At 32.8% G+C, this 19612-nt stretch overlaps 1 protein-coding gene across 1 annotated transcript; it reads left to right on the top strand.

Annotated features, from left to right (window-relative positions):
- Positions 1 to 13249: 13249 nt before the first annotated feature.
- On the top strand, positions 13250 to 19099 carry LOC120191180 (mitogen-activated protein kinase kinase kinase 1-like). Its single transcript, XM_039194152.1, has 9 exons — positions 13250 to 14383; positions 15365 to 15449; positions 15580 to 15642; positions 16422 to 16579; positions 17060 to 17132; positions 17231 to 17290; positions 17932 to 18042; positions 18301 to 18551; positions 18800 to 19099. Exons 1-8 carry the CDS (start codon positions 13374 to 13376, stop codon positions 18511 to 18513), a joined length of 1773 nt encoding a protein of 590 aa, XP_039050083.1. The 5' UTR covers positions 13250 to 13373; the 3' UTR covers positions 18514 to 18551; positions 18800 to 19099.
- The last annotated feature ends 513 nt before the right edge of the window (positions 19100 to 19612 follow it).

Consider the following 19612-nt stretch of genomic DNA (forward strand, 5'->3'; position numbering starts at 1 on the left):
TGATATAAGAATCTATTATAAGATATATGATATGAAAATATGATAGTGAGCTATGTGAAAGAACTATGAGATATATGAGCTTATATATGTTATGTGATGTATATATATAGGAAATATATGTGAACAAAATATGATATATATGTTTATGTGAAACCATGTAAAGTGATATAAACTATGTGACATATGAATGTGAAATAAGCTATGTGATAAGGACACAGAGAATGAAATGAATACGTGATAATAAGATATGAGAATATACGAGAAAGTCATATGATATAAGATCAATGATTACACGTATATATGATACGTGACAGAAAAGAAGAGATATGTGTTTATAACAAAAATGATGTAAATATGTGAACTATCATAAATGATAATGCCCATGTTATTGATATGAGAGCTAGTGGTATAGTTGGCATGCCAAGAGTCGAGGGTTTACCTATGTCTTTCGGGACATATGGACAGGATTACCTATGTTCTAAGGAACATATGGACAATTTACCTAGGTTCTTCGGGACCTATGGACAGTTGTCGAGGTTCTTTATGACCTCTAGATAGGCCTTTTGGGACATTTATATGAGCTGTGGTGACAGTATAGTGGTTCACAACCTCAATGTACTCACATACATTAAGTTCTCAAAAGTATATATGGGCTAATACATGGTCTTTAAAGAGAGTAAATAAATCAATTGATATGATACTATGTATGCTCTGTTGTGAAATGGTATATACAGAAATCATATGTGAAATGATTGCATTCATAGATTGCATATTTATATTTATGAGAAATACATCATTATTATGTTATGTCTCACTAAGTCTATGACTTAGCGTGTAAGTGATTTACACGTAGGTATCAAGAAACAAGAAGAGCAGAAATAGGAGTGGCAAAGACATCACCATTAATAGAAGATCAGATCAGAAGTAAATAACAAAGTATGTATTTTGTGGTATAAAGTGTGTCGGTATGTAATAAGTTGTTAGTACGAACGCTCTGATCGACTTTTCTAATGTTTTTAATGTATTTATGTAAATGTTAATATATAGTAATGAACGGTTAAATTTTTACGAGTTTTATATACGTTTTACGGAAGTACTGTAGTAGTACTATAGCAGGGGAATCGGTACCCTATAGCAGGGAATCGGTTCCCTGTTTGCAATCTGAAAATTTTTGCATTTTGGTACTGTAGCAAGGAATTGTTCATTACTGTTCATATAGTATTGATCACTGTTCATACCGTATTTACTGTTCATAAATACGTTTTTGCCTCAAAATTTTATAACAAACACAATTCAACAATATATGATCGTATTTTCTTAATATAAGTTTAAATGTTATGTTATTTTGCAAGAATAAAGGTTTTGAAATGTCAATGTGACATCTCAGACTCATATCCGGGTCGGATACGGGTTGGGGTGTTATAATTATTAATAAAGTCCTCAGTAGAGAGACTGAGGAGGTTCAAGACAATTGACTTATTTGGTTCAAGTGATGTTGATCCAAATTCGGTCGATCAGTAGTTGAGGGAGACCTTGAGGACCTCGAGACAACTTCACCTTACCCCTGAGGGTAAGTTAGAATGTGTCACTACTTTGCTCAAGGGTGATGCTATTGACTGGTGGAAGACTATAGAGATGGCTCTATAGTCAGAGATGCCTACGTGGGATCTGTTCCTAAAGGAGTTTATAGGCAAGTATATCAATAATGAACATATATATGGGTTGAGGATTCATTTCTCCAGCTAGTTTAGGGAGATCACTCGATGTACGAGTATGAGAGAGATTTTCTACGATTGAGTTTTTATGCCCCAAAGTTAGTTATGATCGAGTCCTTGATGTGCAAGAGGTTCCTCGAGGGGATACATATTAACATCCATGTGTAGTTGGCGGTAGACCTATATATGGTATTTTCAGGGTTGACACAACAAGCTAAAATCGTGGAGAAAGTGCAGAGTATGTGTAACACCCGCAACTCGTATCTGACCCGGATATGAATTTGAGATGCCACTTTTAGTATTCAAAACGTTTAAAACTTATAAAATTATGAAAATTCAACTTTCATTAAAATAAAGTTAATAATTTACATAAGTACTATCAAAATAGTACAAACATTGATCAGATCATATGTGAATTACACTTTCCTATATGCCAACATATATTATACATCAAAATACATACGGTGAATTCACTTCTGATCTGATCTGCAAGTGAAGATAAGCTACTCTTCCGATCCTAAGTCTGATCCTCTTATTTCTCAATACCTACGTGTAAAACACTTACACGCTAAGTCATAGACTTAGTGAGGCATAAAATTATAATAATGCATTTCTTATGAATATGAGCATGTAACATAATGTTCAGATAAAATCATCACTAATATTCATGATTCCATTTTATTTCATATGATTCATTATAACCAATACTAATATTAATGCAATATACACACTTTTTATATTCTTTATAGGCCCATGTATATATTGAAAACTTAAGGTATTCGAGTACATGGAGGTTATGCACATCTGCTGTCACCACAACTCGTATAAGTCTCACTGAGTGGCATATGAAATTTGTCCCTAAGAACCTATGAATATGTCCCGAAGGACCTATGAAACCCTCGACTCTTGGCATTCCAACTATACCTAAAGCTCTCATATCACATAACATGCATTAATGTTATGTTTCATATAAGCATGTACTTATGTCATTTCCCTTGTAATCACATATATCTTTTCTTCTATCATATTCCACATGTGCATATAACCATCAATCTCATATCATGTAATATAAGTATTGGAGTCAATTCACATGAGTCATAAACATGTATCAAATCATATGTAAACATGTATAACTTATGCATGTTTTTATATAAACCATAATATATGCATGTTCATAAATATTAGCCTATGAAATTAACCTAGGAAATAGACTTATCGCAAGTCTTATTTCCATTGAATTATACATATATTATGCACTCACCTTGGCCTCACTAAATTCCAAATCTACTTCAACGATTTATTTTCTTTTGATCGAATCTTAACTCGGTGGTTGTTCCGAAACTTGTTTGCTCTCGATGTCTACATAATCATACATTGATACATATCAGTATTGTAATCAGCATACACTAATCTTTCATTTCTTATATAAAGAAAAGGCTAATTTCATTTCTAATTTAAAGTATGTATCAATACCCTCTATAGGGTATCAGTACATCCCTTAACTTAGGTATCGGTACCATGCCTAGGTATCGATACCCATATTGCATTCTGTAATTTTTCGTTCAAGATGGTATTGATACCTTCCTTAAGGTATCGGTACCCCTTGGTATCGATACTGTTCTTCAGGTATCAATACCCTTTGAAGATCTTCTTAAATTTTACTCTTGAGGTATCGGTACCTGTTGAATGGGTATCGATACCCCTTGCCTAGAAATCTCTTTTTAAACCCGAAAATTACTTCATTTTAGCTCAATTGCTTCATATTTCATCCCCTTTCATATAATTAACTCACCTACACATGATTAACTCACTTTATACTCATTCAATACATCATTGTCTTCAAAATCCAATCATCTACATAGAATTCAATAATCATACTCAAATTTCAACATGTTCTAAATCCAATTCTAACACTTCATACTCCTTAATTAAGTTGATGACAAGTCAAATTTGGTCTGGAAATCTAATTACTATCTTTCTACCAAGATTTCACTTATTCACTTCCTTTCTTTAATCCTTCATATACCTTTTATCTTGTTGTTTTAAGACAAATTAAACTTTCCTTAAGCTTAATTATCACTTAATGATCAACACCAAACTTGAATTTCAACTAATGATCAACTAATAGAAAATCTCACCTTTGCTTTGAAACTTCACTTATGAAGAAGAGACGAGAAGAAAAGAACTTTGGAAGCTTAATTTTCCCCCTTCCACCTCCACGTGTTTTCATATAACCATTCCCTAAATAATTATCTTGCTATCAATAGACCCTTATGTCCTTCTATTCTTCTTTCTTTATAATTCAATCCTACACAATATTTCTCATATAAGTCATTAAACTATTCAATTATTCTACTTTAAATCATCAAATTCTAAAATTTAACAATTTAGTCACTAACCCGGTATTGAGGATGTTACAGTATGAGGAAGATTTTGTTGGATAAATCAAATAGTCCAAGTATGAGGGCTTATGTACTAGTGGACCTACCAAAACTGGTAGAAGAAAAGACCATGATACAAGTAAGCAGAGAAGAGTGACGTCAACTTTGTCACTTTAGTCGAGTCAGAAGTCAAACATAGGGTCTTGTAGGAGACCATCACCTTCATCATTCATGCAAGCTCTAGAGGCTCTGATAGAGTTTTGAAGTATCCGGATTGTGAGCATTGTGGCAAAAAATCATCGATGAATGTGATTTGAACTTTGTAGGAAGTTTTATAGATATGGATCCTTGGAACATATGATGAGGGATTACCTAGCTCGGATGGTGATGTTTCATCTCAATCGAGGGAGACAATCCCAATAGCTCAGTATGACATATTTCCTACCTAGAAGGGTGTTAGTTCTATGCTCGGTCAGGAGAGTAGATGAGTGAATCGACCAATTTTCAATTTAACTATACGTGATCCAACTTGTTAGATCATAAAGAGTCAGGGCCAGGACGTTGACGCCGCAAATGAGTTGTCGGATATGTTTTCCCTACTTCAGTTTTTCATGTCGCTTTAGTAGGCGTAAGTACATGTCTTCTTTTACAATGTCAAGTGAACTAGGTATGAAGTATTCTTGTAGAGAATCCGAGAGTGAGGATTCATTCGGATTTAAGGTGTTACAATCATAATAACCAAGAAAACATCTTCCATTTAGCCACAATGGCTCCATATCATATAAAATTATAAATCATATAACATACTTTGCAACTATATATTCAAAATTATAATCATATAACATGTTTTGGAATTATATATTCAAAATTATAATCATATAACATGTTTTGCAACTATATATTCAAAATTGTAAATCATATAACATGCTTTGCAACTATATATTCGTACCAAACAATCAAACATAACATGCATTAACACAAAATTAGTATTAAAATATTCAAAGTCCGTAGAAAGCCTAAAATAAACCAAAGCGAAATTCACTATGATTGTAGAGAACAATCATATTGGCTTGAAGCTTTTCTTGTTGATGGTAGGCCTCAAAAATTGAATTCTTTACAGTTTGACCTATTTAATCAGTAAAATATTGATTAAGATCCACAATCTCACTTGTGATGAACTTTGTTAACCTGTGACCATAATTGATTAAAGCAATTTGATACTTTCAAACAACATAAGTACTTCCAGATGGTTTGATTAAGTCATCTTAGAAATTTGTTGGATTTTTTTGTCCCAATACCCTAAGCATGTAAATTATGTTGCCCTTAATTTGCTATATATGACATTTTCTATGATAAACAACAAACTCGTCACGTCTAGGTGTTAAGTTCACTCACAAATATTTTTTATTGGTCCTAAGTATGTAGGTCAACATTTTAATATTTTTTATTGGGACTTGTCTCATCGAGGTGACGAGTCCACTTAATTTTTTTCATATTCATTAAATAATTTAAAATTTTAAAAAACTTGCAAATATTGTCATGTCGAGAGGACGAGTTTGTCTTAATTTGTTTTTAAAAAAATAGTCGTTTGGTCGGATTTCTGAAAATTTAGTTGTTTATGGTTGTTAGATTTGTTGTTATAAATAAGGATTTGGGGTTTAGGTTTTTATTATGTCTTATTAATAAATAATTCAAATATTTTGAAATTTTCTGAAAAATGTATTCTCGCGATGAAATGTTACACCTCGATGATGTTCATATTTCTTCGCTCAAGCTCGTTTTGGAATAACAATGGAGCATTCGTCAATGAGGAATTAGGGGTAAGCATTCGATCAAGTCAATTCAAAAAATTTTGAGTTATTCGAGTTGACGAGTAGTATTTTACAACTCGAACTTAAATTGCAAAATTTTTCAAGTCGATTCAAGTTTTACAAATTTCAATCGAGTTATTCGAGTTTCTATACTAATTTTGCTATAATTATTTATAGTAATATGACAATGATTTGTTCTATTTTTTTTGACTTTCTCTAACTATATAAGACATATATAAATTTTAATGTTATTTACTATATCAAATACAAATAAAATCTAAAATTATAGAATATATTTCATAATATTATATTTTAAAGAAAGAATTTTGAGAGTAAAATATTAACGAGAGTATAAATGAGTCAAGGAATTGATGGGAAGAAAGAATTTACAAACAATTGTAGTTAAAAAGACCAAATTGAGTAAAATGTAAAGTTAAAGGACTAAATAAAAAGAGTAGATTTTTAGTAAAAATAAGTAATAATTGAAGTTACATAGGTATTCTATTGTATTATATGATCATGTGGTCAAATTTGGTAAAAAAGCAGACTTAAACAAAGGATGAACTGAATAAATAAGAAAATTATGAAAATTTGAGAGACTAAATTGAAAAATAGAAAATTTGTCATCAAAAAGAGAAATTAAAAGTACATATGTATTCTACGATGGTTTAAGAGCATGCGATTCAAATTTGGTAAAAATGGACTTAAAATGAAGGAAGAATTGAATGAATAATTAAATTAGGGACTAAATCATAAAACTATCAAAATACTTAGTTAAATTTTCATTTTTTTCGAATAACTAAAAATTTCAACTCTACTCGAAATCGAAAAACAAATTGATAATTCGAGTTGACTCGAATAACTCTAATAACTCAACTTGAATAACTCAAAATTAGAAAAAAAATCGATTTTTCGAGTCAAGTTGAGTTTTGCTCACCCCTATAAGTAATGAGTTTGAGAGATCTATATCAACGAATTATTATATATTTGTAACAATCTAGGTTGTATCTAGCGAAATTAATTTTTGTGGTTTTAAGGTGAACCCAATATTGATTACGGCTCTTATTGAACGTTGGAGGTCGGAAACGCGTATTTTAATTTTTCAAGTGGTTAAGTGACAATTACGTTGGAAGATGTCACCTACTTACTCGATGTTCCGGTTAATGGTGAGGCATAACAATTTTGACCTATTTGAAATTGTTCACCAAGTTTTAGGAAAGATGCCACTATCAGAGGTTTTAGAGGAGTATCGGATACATATTATTTGGTTGGAGTCTGAATTTCATGTGACAGACAAATCTACCGAGGATGTGGTAATTTTTGCGTCCTGAATGTTTCTACTCCAATTTATTAGAGGGATATTGTTATCGGATAAATCTGGTAATTTGACACAAATTCAGTATCTTTCGATATTAGAGAATTTTTCTGAGTACACAACACTAGTTGGAGTTCAGCGATTTTGGCGATTCATAGCGAATGTAGCAGGCTGTCTAGTCCTACTACACTCGTGAGCGTGGTACCGATTCCCGTTTTTTATGCCAATTACAATAGTCCCGGTTGAGTTTCCTCTCACTGCAAGGTAATTTTTATCATTATTTTTTAGTAAATTTATTAATTTTTTTTAATTTTAACTTCTTATATTATTTAGATAGATAGATAAAGTTACCGAGATCAAGTTGTCGGGTGCAACTAAAAGAGATATACGAATGAGAGTCGATATCACTAGTCGACATGCGATAAATGTTAATTTTTTAAATTAGTAAAATTTAATTTAAAATTTTCACTTTATTTATATTAACTTTTATTGTTGTGCACATTTAGTTTCCTTGGATCCCGTATTATGGCGATGAGATCTATATATTATTGCCATTGGGATTTTTCGAAGGGTCAGAGTTGTGGTGTGTCGTTATGTCTTTGCTACATTTTACGATTGTTGAGATTACTGTCGTTGATAGATTTTTGTGACAGTTTGGGTCTCATCAACTGATTCCTACGCAAATATTTGATATGGACGCAATCCATATAATTAATACGCGTTGGAAACATAAAGACAATTATCTGAGGAAACATGCTGTCTACATTGACCAATGGAATTAACGTCATTTATCGATCCCTATGCTTTACGAGATTACACTCGCTGACCTTGATTTTGACATTTCTCCCTACCTTTGAAATTATGAAGCAAATGAAAAACATTATTTAACAACATCGGAAGAGAGGGAAGAATGAGAACGAGGAAAGGAAAAATTCACAAAGGCAAAAAATTAAGCATCATCTTCATCTTCTGCTTTTTCTTCTACCGATGATTTTGTAACTCAAACCAGTTTTGGTTTTTATCCTCCATATCATGCTTCAACAAAGACTTAGCCGAATTGGGTTAGAGGTTCATGGGATGTAATGCAAAGCAATCAAACATCTTCGATCGAATATGCGGGTAAGGGTGAACGGGATCATATTATACATGGTCAACAACATAGCCAAGTCAAGTCAATTGCGTCAATGATGGCGTCAAATATCATAACCCTGTCACCGTATTTCGAATGTGCATCTCAAAGTGGAGTGATGTTTAGTACACCTCTTCAAGAAGCAAACGAAGATAAAGATGAAGACGAAGACAATCAAGGCGAACAACCCTGACGTACTCGATGAGCCCCACACCATTATCATTCAACCACTCTTCGGTATTGTCAAGAACTATGCAAATATAAATAAATTTTATTATGCATTATAATAGTTTGTAATAAAATTATTTTGTATTTATTTAAATTTTTTAATATTATTTTTACTTAATATTTTTTAAATTATATCTGTTAAAACTCATCACGTTGACGTGATAAGTTTCAATGGCTAATATTTTAAAATTTCAAAGTTATCCGTTGAATGACGATATTTGTAGGTTTTAAAAAAATTAAATTATTGAATGAATATAAAAAAATTTAAATTATTGAATGAATATAAAAAAAATTAAATAAATTCTAAGTGGATTCGTCACCTCGACGTCACAAGTCTCATTAGAAATATTAAAATATTGGCTTAATGGAGCCCACATACGTGGGACCAATAAAAAAAATTCAAGCGAACTCATCACCTCGACCTGACGAGTTCGCCATTTACTATAATTAATATTGTAGATTGCAAATTAAAATCTCTATTGGCCTATTGGGCCAAATAATTTACTTGCTTAGTGTATTGGGCCAAAAGTCCAACTTGTTGAACATAACACATATTAAGAGTATTGATGGGTGAATTAATAGGATTTGAGTAGGAGAAATATTGGGTTTGATTTGATTCTAAAAAAATATAGGCTATTTTCATTTTTTTAGAAAATAAAAAACGATAAAGAGAACGTTTTTGGTTGTAAACTTGTAAAATGATTTCTGGAAAAAAAATGAATATGAAAACATGCAAAATATATTTTTCAATATTTTCATTAAAATTATTTTTAGAAATTTGAAAAACAACAATTTTTTAACTTATTGGTATCTAAAATCTTTAAACTTTTGCAATAAAAATCAATATGACCCATGAACTTTTTTACACTAAATGTGGTCCTTAAACTGGATTTTTTAAATAATTTAATATTATACTATTTTTATATTTAATGTATTAAATATCTTAATATTTTTTATATTTTAAAATTTAAATTATATCTTAATTTTCTAAAAAATAAATAAAGTCCTAAAAAATTTAAAAATCAATTAGGCACTCAAACTTAGCAAAACATCAATTAAACCATTTTAGCCCATCATCATTCTTCGTGTACTACTATAATAATATCGTGCATTATCACATCAACATTGCAGATTGTCATGTAAACTTTGTAAACTATCATGTAAGCGTTGTGATGATCAATGTTTTCCATGTAGTTTGGGGTTGGAAAGGCACCTGCAAAAAAACCCCAATCAGAACTCCTAATTAAAATAAAATAAAATTAATTTTATTTTTATTTATTTATTTTAAATTAAAAAAATTAATGTTCATACTTACCTTTTTTTTTCCCTTTTTTAAATAATAGTGCTAATTATTCATTAATAAAACGATACAAATATCAAGAATTACAACTGTGAAAATAATTCAAAAGTAAAATTTTAAAAGTGAATATTATTTTAAAATTTTTATTTAATAGTCATTATTAATGATTATTCTCTTAGTTTTCTTATGCTCCTAATGTAACCAATAAACCATATTTATGTTCAATGGTTGTTATCTTTTGTTTATATAATGAGTCGTACGTTCAAAAATTTATTATTTTGTTTGGATTATAATTTTTTAAAGCTGGTAATTCTCTTTTGATATTTTCTTATATTAGAATTTGAACGTGATTGTCAATTAAGATATAAAGGTTAAAAGTCACTCAAACTAAGTTAAATATATTTTATTAATTTATGATTGTGTTTTGATTTTATTTATGTATATTCTGAATTTTTTATTATTTTTAAAGTTTGTAGTTGTTAATAATATTTTTTATTATTATTTTTTGTTAATTATGAAATGTATGTGAGAGTGTATTATATCATTGATTACTTTATCTAAAAGGGAGATAAAACTTCAATGAAAAGATTAAGATGCTATCATTCTATATTTTTTGCTTTATATTTTTATGGTATAATTGTAACACCTTAATCTGATCCGATCCGAAGTCCGGATGATTAGAATGTCGCAAGGAACCACCTAAGTGGCTAACTTTTTTTAAAAAAAATCATTTGATCAATTAAACATTAGATCATAACTTAAAACCAAAATATAATACAATTACAAAATAAAGTATTTAGAATATGGAGAACTCCCAACATCAAATTCCAAAATACATGAGTATCAAATAGAGTTTACGACTTAATAAATATCTAGGGTTTATGAAAGTACATGCCATCTACAATATACGAGACATACTCTGAGAAATGATGGAGTCTAGAAATCCTGAATTCTACGATGAGCTCCTCGACTGACACCTAAGAACCTGTGCACAGAAACACATTTTACACGCTGAGCTCATAAGCTTAGTGTCACACAAATAACCCCACTTTACTATATGCATCCAACATATAAGCATGCTACAAGTATGGTTATGAACATTTGCATACATTACCACAACAAAAAGAGTAAGCATCATGATATAGCTCGAGGTTACTTAGAATAACGAAACTCACACTCCTCTTTACTTACTAAAGAACCTTAGGTGAGACCTAAGTCACACAACATCAGCTACAATTCGAGCTGAGTTCGAGTCACATAGCATCAGAAACTCATTCGGCTAGTCTACTCCTCTAAAGTACTCAAAATTTACCCAGGTCACTTAGCATCAGTGCAACATCCAACTAGCAATTTAAAGTGCACAAGCACTGGTTTGGGTATATCTAGATAATCCTTATTCCATCACATAATCATCATACAAGTGACTCGGCTGTCCTCATTGTTTCTTGAGCATCATACAAAGGCATAAGTCTTATGGAATCTTACATCATTAAGATCTTATGTTATCACACAATTCATTAAGGTGTTCCACTTGTAAATTTATTAAAAGGTTCCTTGTACCAAACCCCCTTGATTTTATCTCTCTAACCTCAACTAGGCTTATGACCTAAACAATCACGATGGTACTGATACTCATATTTGGGTATCGATACTCCCCTTATGTGGTATCGAGACTTCCCCGAATATCGGTACAAAAAATGCATTCGTTGTTTTGGATATTATCTCAATATTGATACTCCACTTAGAGCATAAATAATCCCCCTCCACTTGGGTATCGATATTCCTTTGAGTACCGATACAAAAATTACTTTCGATGTTTTAAAAAATATCTCGGTATTGATACCCCTATGAGGAGTATCGATACTCTATCTTTGATATCGATACTCCCTTGAGTACCAATGGAACGTGAAAGGTTATTACTTTATGCATGAACAACAACAAATTCCCGTTTTCATGCTTTAAACCCCCAAATGCTTCGTAGACTCATACAATCACCACAATTACACATGTTGATCTACAAGTAGTAAACAAAGGTTAGAAGTGTGTTATTTTACACATAGAGACTGAAGAAACAACTCAAGGCTTACCCAAACACTTCTTACTCTTTATCTTTCACCTTTGATCTTTCACTCATTTCTCTCACTATAACAATAAATGGAAATTAGTTATTGACTCATCTAGGAGCTTAAGAAGGATAAAAACATGATTTCTAAACATTAAGACATGCTAGGATCACTCTAAGGCTCTTAAAACTCAAAACCCCCACTAAACCTCTTCCATGGCTTTTTTAACCATTTGTGGAGACAGAGGGATTAAAACAAAGCTCAAAGAGAGGATATTACCCAACTTACCTTCTTGGATTCAGTAAGGAAGTCCTTTCCTACAAAGTTATCACATTGGCTTAAGATGGAGAAGGTAAAAGAATGAGTTTGAAGAGAGAAATAAGACAACGATGAAGGGGACATGTTCCAACAAGTGACATAATCCCATTTAATGGGATTCAACCTTTATAAAACTTTTGGGGCAGTTAACAACTTTGGTCCTCCTTATAATAACCCAATATAAAAAAATACTCCCTTTTTGTTCCATAATGAGCTCAACTTAAGGCCAATCAAACCATACTTGGACAAAGTCTTCTCATAGACTTATTGGGTTTGAAAAATTCTACTCGGGTTAGCCCAAACTCACAACTCGAGAATCGGGGCATTACATAATGACAAGCCACTTAGTTGAAGATAAAGAGAGAAGACAACTAAAAAGAATAAGATAAAGATAAGTGTCATTATAATTTTACTAATCAAAAGATATAATATCTTCAGATGAAGATCGATTATATTTATGCAATAAGATTATTAGAAACAATAGTTATAACGTTACTAACAAACTTCCTTAACCGTTCATACACCAAATTTTAACGGTCCAAGACAACAAAATGGTGTAGAACAACTAATATTTATCTACGCATAAACTAAATTATTTCAGTGGTTAAAAGAATAATTATTATTTTTAGATGTTTCGAATTCGAACACTAAATTAACAAAGACGATTGAACCTTAACATATGTTACTTTGAAGTTAATTATAACTACCTTTTAATATACAAGCTAATGTCTCGAATTATAAAAGTTTTTGAAAAAATTTCAACAAACAATATAATTGAATCAATTAAACACATTTTCCACAAATTTATAAGGATAAAAGACAAAATGTTCCAATTTGCCAGCTGCCCATTTGGAATAACAGGGTCCCACCTTAAACCAAATTTAACCATTCCTAATCCTCCACGCGGCAACGCGTTTAAGTTTTTTTTTTGGCCGTCTCTACCGACGGCGTTTACCAGCGCTTCTGTCTACCACTTATCTCCATTCTCTCTCTCTCTCTTGGGGTCAGCTTCTTTTCGCTTCCCAAATTTTCGTTCTTACGCTTCATTGATATTTTCGGAAACCCCTGAATTTATTTTATGTTGTTTTGAATTTTTCATGGATTTTGCTCTCAATGCATCACCTACCTCGATTCTTTAGTAGTAGAGTCGCCATAGACTCGAAGAAGAGCAGAAGGACAAAACCTAGGCTCGAACGCCGCAATGCATCGAAGGACATCGATTATGATGCGTCGTCGTTTTATTCGTCTATAGATGATTCTTCTTCGTTCTCTTCCCCTGTACTCACGCAATCGCTCGATATATACGATAAAACCAGCTTCCGTATCGAAGGAACCGACGGGGAGCTCGATCGGATTTATCGGAGCTTGGGATTGAATGGTCCTGAAGACTTTTCCATCCCCACAGCCGCTTGGGAGGATCATAAAATCAGATCCTCTTCGGATGTTCTGCCGCGGCCCAGGTTGAACCGGTTGCATAGTCCTAAAGAGGAGACGACTCAGGTAAGAGACGGCGCTGAAGTAACGGTAGCTGAATCGTCTGATAGGCTTCCGGCTACTGGGTTGACTGGGAACGGCTCTTCCGAGTTAAAGGTAAGGGGATGCTGCTTTTCCGATAAAATTGCATTGGATGATAATACTAAAATCGAGTTGAAGTTAAACGCGTCTTGCGTTTCGTATCTTGGTGGTGGAGGAAGGAACAGTGGAATTAAAGGGGCTAGGCCACCGTTTTTAAAGCCTCCTCCGGGATCTAAGCTGCATGTGATCGATAACGGGTGCTCCACTTGGGATCTGTTTAGGGATTTCTCCCCTGAAGACGATAGAGGGTGTATGGTTCCGGATAACTTGCATTCTTTCGACTATGAAGAATGTAAAAGAGAGGAGGTTAGGGTTGACGAGGAAAATGAAAAGGAGGAGGAAAATTTAATGAGAATAGGAGAGACTGCGATTCTTTCAGAGTCTTGTTCGTTTACAACTTCGAATGATGATGATTCTTCGAGTACCACAACAGAGCCTATGTCAAATATTTCCCCTAACGGTAGGTTCAAAAGGACAATTACTTATTGGCAGAAAGGTGATCTTCTGGGCCGTGGATCGTTTGGATCAGTTTACGAAGGAATTTCTGCGTAAGTGATCTGAGACTGCATATATATAATATCCGACTCCATATAGATAGCTTTCATTTCAAGTTGTATTATCTTTGGATACCACCTTAGCTCTACACATAGTTTGTTACTTAAGCGGCGCCTGTTTTTAGAATTTAGAGGTTAGAAAGCATCTAGTGTTAGGAAGTCTTGTTGGTTAAGCATTTAAGAAAGCGTCTTTATATGACACCTTGCTTCTTTAGACAGCAGAGTTATACATGTTTGGGTCGGTGGATTAAGAATAGCTGCATCTTAGGTTTGCTAGATATAATTTATTTAGTGAACCCCAAGGGTTGCTGCTTTTGATACATCTCATGTTTTTACTGTCTAGAACATGAAGGGGTTGATTGACGATGAGATTTAGCCTTTTGGACCATCTTTCCTTAAGTGTTCCTTTGTTTGCTGCTTGAAGTTTTACATATTTGATAATTTGATATACACGTAGGCATTTTTTTGGGGTGTTTTTTATGCTGAGAACTGGCATAGAGAACTAAATACCAGGGTTGAGTCCATCATTTACAATTGTTTCAAAATAGATTTTGCTTATAGACTTGAGTATTAGTTTTTTGTGGTCTTATTTAGCTGGGAACTGGTTCACTGGAGATAATTTGTTCTGTATATAGATTTGAAGTTGATGAATTTTGTTGTTGACTCTTTTTAAAGAGTTGAGAAATATAAACTCAGGGAAGCAATGGTGAACTAGGATCTTCAATTTATGGAGCTAATCATAGAGGTTTGGGGTTACATCAGCTCCAGGTTATTTGATGTCATTTACTTGGGAGTCACAGAAGATATCATTGATCATAAATTTTTTAGAATAGTGTAGGAAAGCTTATTTCATCTTAACTAACAAATAGTTTGTTTTCCACTTGCCTAATAGATTATTTATTGCTTTTCTTTAGGAAAGATGTGTTTATCTTTAGTCATTCTATGCTAATTAGTTATCCATTCATTTTCCTGTAGCGATGGTTTCTTTTTTGCCTTGAAGGAAGTTTCATTGCTTGATCAAGGAAGTCAGGGAAAGCAAAGTGTTATCCAGCTTGAACAAGTGAGACAGATCTTGACTTGTACTTCTTTAAGATTTCATTTTCTTTTTTGCTAATCAATGTTTTTTTTTTGCTTGAAATGCACACTTCTTGTTTGTCTATTTAAGTTTCTTTATTTCATTTCTTTTTCAGGAGATTGCACTTTTAAGCCAGTTCGAACATGAAAATATAGTTCAGTATTATGGTACAGCTAAGGTATAATTTTGTTACATTTAACTTAATCACTGGAATTGAATACTTTTGCTAGTCTTTGATTTTTGAAAAAAATTAACATGGTAGCCACTAACCTTTTTTTAATTCCATTTCATTTGATTTTAGTTCTATTAAATTTTAAAGTTTTTAGAACAAAAAACCCTATTGTTTGGCTTCTTAATGCACTAACTACTTTGTAATTTCACTTGTAACATTTTAGCCTCCTCTCTCCTATCCCCCCTTCCCATCAAAATATGTGCTAAACAAAAATTACTTTAACTATTTGCAATTTATTTTTTAAACTAAGTAGTATTTCTTCTGTAAAATTTAAATTTAACAAAATGTGCACTTCCACAGAAATTTTTAGTGGGAGAAAGAGAACTTCTATTATCCTGTGGCAGTGTGTAAAATTTGCCAAAAAGAGTGTTAAAATAGTAAAATATAGGGAACATAGTTTCTGGTGGGTTTTGAATTTTTTTGTCATCTGTACCTGTTGAAAGGTTCTATTGCTGCTACTGTTTGAGAATATATTGCTCGTCGTACTGGATCACTGCTTTGCAATTTGACTGTTAGATATGTACCTCACCCTTTTTATTCTTGCATTATGAGAAAGGCCTTAATGTGAAAGTTTATATTTAATGCAGTCTTTCTTGTTTAGCTATAGAGAGCTGGTTAAAAATGAAAAACGATTTCATATCAATGCCAAGTATTGAATGTTGATGCATGTAACTACCCATATATGCAAGTTAACTTTTATCTTTTTGATCTTATGTTCTTTGCAGGATCAATCAAATTTATACATCTTTCTTGAGCTTGTAACCAAAGGCTCCCTTTTAAATCTATATCAAAGATACCATCTCAAAGATTCTCAAGTCTCTGCTTATACAAGACAGATTCTGCATGGATTGAAGTATCTTCATGACCGAAATGTGGTTCACAGGTAATGCAAGAGACCTTTCATGTGGTTTCTGATTTATTTACACAGTACGTAAAAGTCTTGTTTGTTTGATTTATCTAAGTATGGAATTTTATCTCCACTTTAGTTATATGATCTTCTTACATATATTTTCTGATGGAAAATTACTCTATATGGAAAATATACCTTTTAATGTGAACATTGCCTGACCTAACTGATGGAAGTTTTGGTTCCTTATCTCTATTGACGTTGGTTCTCGAAGGGTGTTTAAAAGTCAAGAATACGAGTTACTTTGATAATATAAGTTTTTTTTGTGAACATATTATTTTGTAGTTATTTTCCCCTTAAGTTTGGATGCCTGATTGATTTCTGTCCTCTTCCCTGATTTGGATTTTGGTGTTCTTTATTGTTTTCACTTTGAAAATAAAATGGTTTATTCCATGTTATACCTCAATTATTACAAATTTTAATTAATCTCAGGAATCTCTTTGATTGTTGATACAGGGATGTTAAGTGTGCAAACATATTGGTCGATGCAAGTGGATCGGTTAAACTTGCAGATTTTGGGTTGGCAAAGGTGTTTTTTCAAGCCTAAGACTTCAAACTTCTTTCTTGTTTATTAGTAGCTTCAAATATGATCATAATAACGATATTGGTGCTGGTTTTTGTATTCAGGCAACAAAGTTAAATGATGTTAAATCATGCAAAGGGACAGCATTCTGGATGGCTCCTGAGGTTTGCCTTTATTCTTACCTTTCAGAAGTCATAATCTGTAATAGTTGTTTCTTGATGTAGTTAGAGCATCGTTTCATTTCTGTTTTTGAGATATAACTTTAGATATCTAGATTGTTGGGATACTTGATATCAACAATGGTGACAAGAAAATGATGGGATGCATTTTTAGTGAATATTTTTCTACTACATTAGAGATACTGCTGGAGGTATTTAATTTATATGAATACACAATCACGAGACAGGACAAAAAGGTGTAAATTCCTCTTGCTGATCCACTATCCATTTCATGGGGCATCATTTATATGAACATGAGTTTCATCAGTCAGTTTTCAAATCGTAGCCTGAATCTTTAGCATTTTAGCTATCATGAACACTAAAAAAGACAGCCACCTGTAATTTTTGAACGACAGTTGTATTTAGTTAGACAATTAATTGCTAATGTTTGATTATGACATTTCACCTATTCTCAAAGCTATTGGCTCCTCGTTAGATCAGACTTAAATGACTTCGGGGTTCCAGTGCTTTTTCTCTATAAACATTTTTATCCTCGTTGCCTTTGCTACAGTAATTTACTTTGTGCGCAAACTTCCAATAATTTTTAGTCTTCCAGTGAATTCTGATCAACAGCTGTTGAATTACAGGTTGTCAACCAGAAAGGTCAAGGGTATGGAATTCCTGCTGATATATGGAGCCTTGGTTGTACTGTGTTGGAGATGTTAACTCGCCAGATTCCATACCATCAGTTGGAATGTGTATGTAGCTTTTCTCTTGGATACAAGCCTTGTCTAGAATATTTATTAAGTGGTCTAATATAGAAGTAAAAAGAACAGATGATATGAAAATTTGTATGTTGTCATCACCAATTCACAAATTGGCTTATAGAATTTTATTGCATGAAACTGGGTCGGAGGGAGTGGTGGAGGGATGTTCCAGTGTGTTTCATTGCTGATTGTTCATGATCAATTCTATATTGCATCTTGTTTAATGACATTTTGTGCAACTTGAAACAGATGCAAGCATTGTTTAGAATTGGGAGAGGTGAGCCACCACTGGTTCCTGATTCTTTGTCAAAAGATGCGCGAGATTTTATCATGGAATGCATACAAGCCGATCCCGATGCTCGGCCCACAGCTGCAAAGCTCTTGCAGCATCCATTTGTGAAAAGGCCTCTTCCGCCTCACTCAGGCTCAGCATCTCCTCATCTTCTTGGCCGACGGTTTTGATTGTTTAGCCTTGTAACTAAATTGCAACATGTAACGAGGTAAACATTTTCTGCTTATCACGTCTGCAATTGAAACTCTCTTATCATCTTCCATTTATCGCAAGATGTTCGGCTTTAGATCCTAAGATGCCTAAAATATCTAAAAAAAGGGGGCCATATTGATTCTTCTGAAACACGAGTTTGTGAAAGTTTAGAATGGGTTTTCGGTGTTCCGTTATCTTATTACATTGCGAAACTAAACAAGTAGGCTTCCCAGTAATCCGGCTGACTTGGATTCTTACATGCAGATCTTTATTCTCTTTGGACATGATGAAGACAACTTTGGGTCCTTGAGCAGGAATGGTTTTTAACCTTTATGAGGGCATTGCTATGGGTCCTAAAGTCAATTTCCATGGGTCCACAATGATGCTGTACAGGAAAGGACTGCTTTTAAGTAATTTTTTGAGTGGAAACATTGTTAGGGCAAACTCTGAGGTGAGAATATTGTAAGAAATACAAAGTGAGGCGGCGTTTGTTTGTAAATATGTACGTGGGTAAATGTTATTTTTGGAAGTGAATAGTAGGTATGCACTCAACTTGTTTGTTTATCTGCTTTGCTTGCTATTTGCAACTGTAAGTACTGTAAGGTCTCTTTTTTCTCTTTTGGATTTAATCGAAAGGTAGATTATAAATAGTTTGAAATTTCAGATTACATCTAAAATGTAAGATAACCTAAAAAAATCATACCGAATTTAGATAATTTTTGAAGAAGAAATAACATATAGTATAAGGTTTTAAAATCAATCTGATAGTGGAATTGCCCTGTCGGTGGGAACCTGGAAAAAAAATAAAGACATTCTCCAAGCACATCTTGGTTTAGAATTATCCAGGAAACTCGTTTTAAGTTACTTGTCGATCTCTAAAGTCTCGTTTCAATGTCGTCGTAGTAGTATAATGATGAGCATTTTCAGCATTCTCCAAGTGCATCCGGCTTTGTATTTTTTTCTATGCCATCTGTTTACTCAGCACGTATTATTTAAAGTTTTTTTTAGTACTATGATATCATTGAGGGATCTTTCATTTTGGGGTATACTATGCCGTTGACCACTTAACTATAGTCT

The sequence above is a fragment of the Hibiscus syriacus genome, unplaced genomic scaffold (genome assembly GCF_006381635.1).
Source record: "Hibiscus syriacus cultivar Baekdansim isolate YM2019G1 unplaced genomic scaffold, ASM638163v2 tig00116965_pilon, whole genome shotgun sequence".
Taxonomy (NCBI): domain Eukaryota; kingdom Viridiplantae; phylum Streptophyta; class Magnoliopsida; order Malvales; family Malvaceae; genus Hibiscus; species Hibiscus syriacus.

What these genes read in the sequence shown, in the direction of transcription:
- LOC120191180 (XM_039194152.1), top strand. Translation starts at nt 13,374, where the DNA reads ATGCATCACCTACCTCGATTCTTTAGTAGTAGAGTCGCCATAGACTCG. An exon ending in GTTTACGAAGGAATTTCTGC is followed by an intron (nt 14,384 to 15,364) that starts GTAAGTGATCTG and finishes ATTTTCCTGTAG; the next exon opens with CGATGGTTTCTTTTTTGCCT. An exon ending in GACCGAAATGTGGTTCACAG is followed by an intron (nt 16,580 to 17,059) that starts GTAATGCAAGAG and finishes TTGTTGATACAG; the next exon opens with GGATGTTAAGTGTGCAAACA.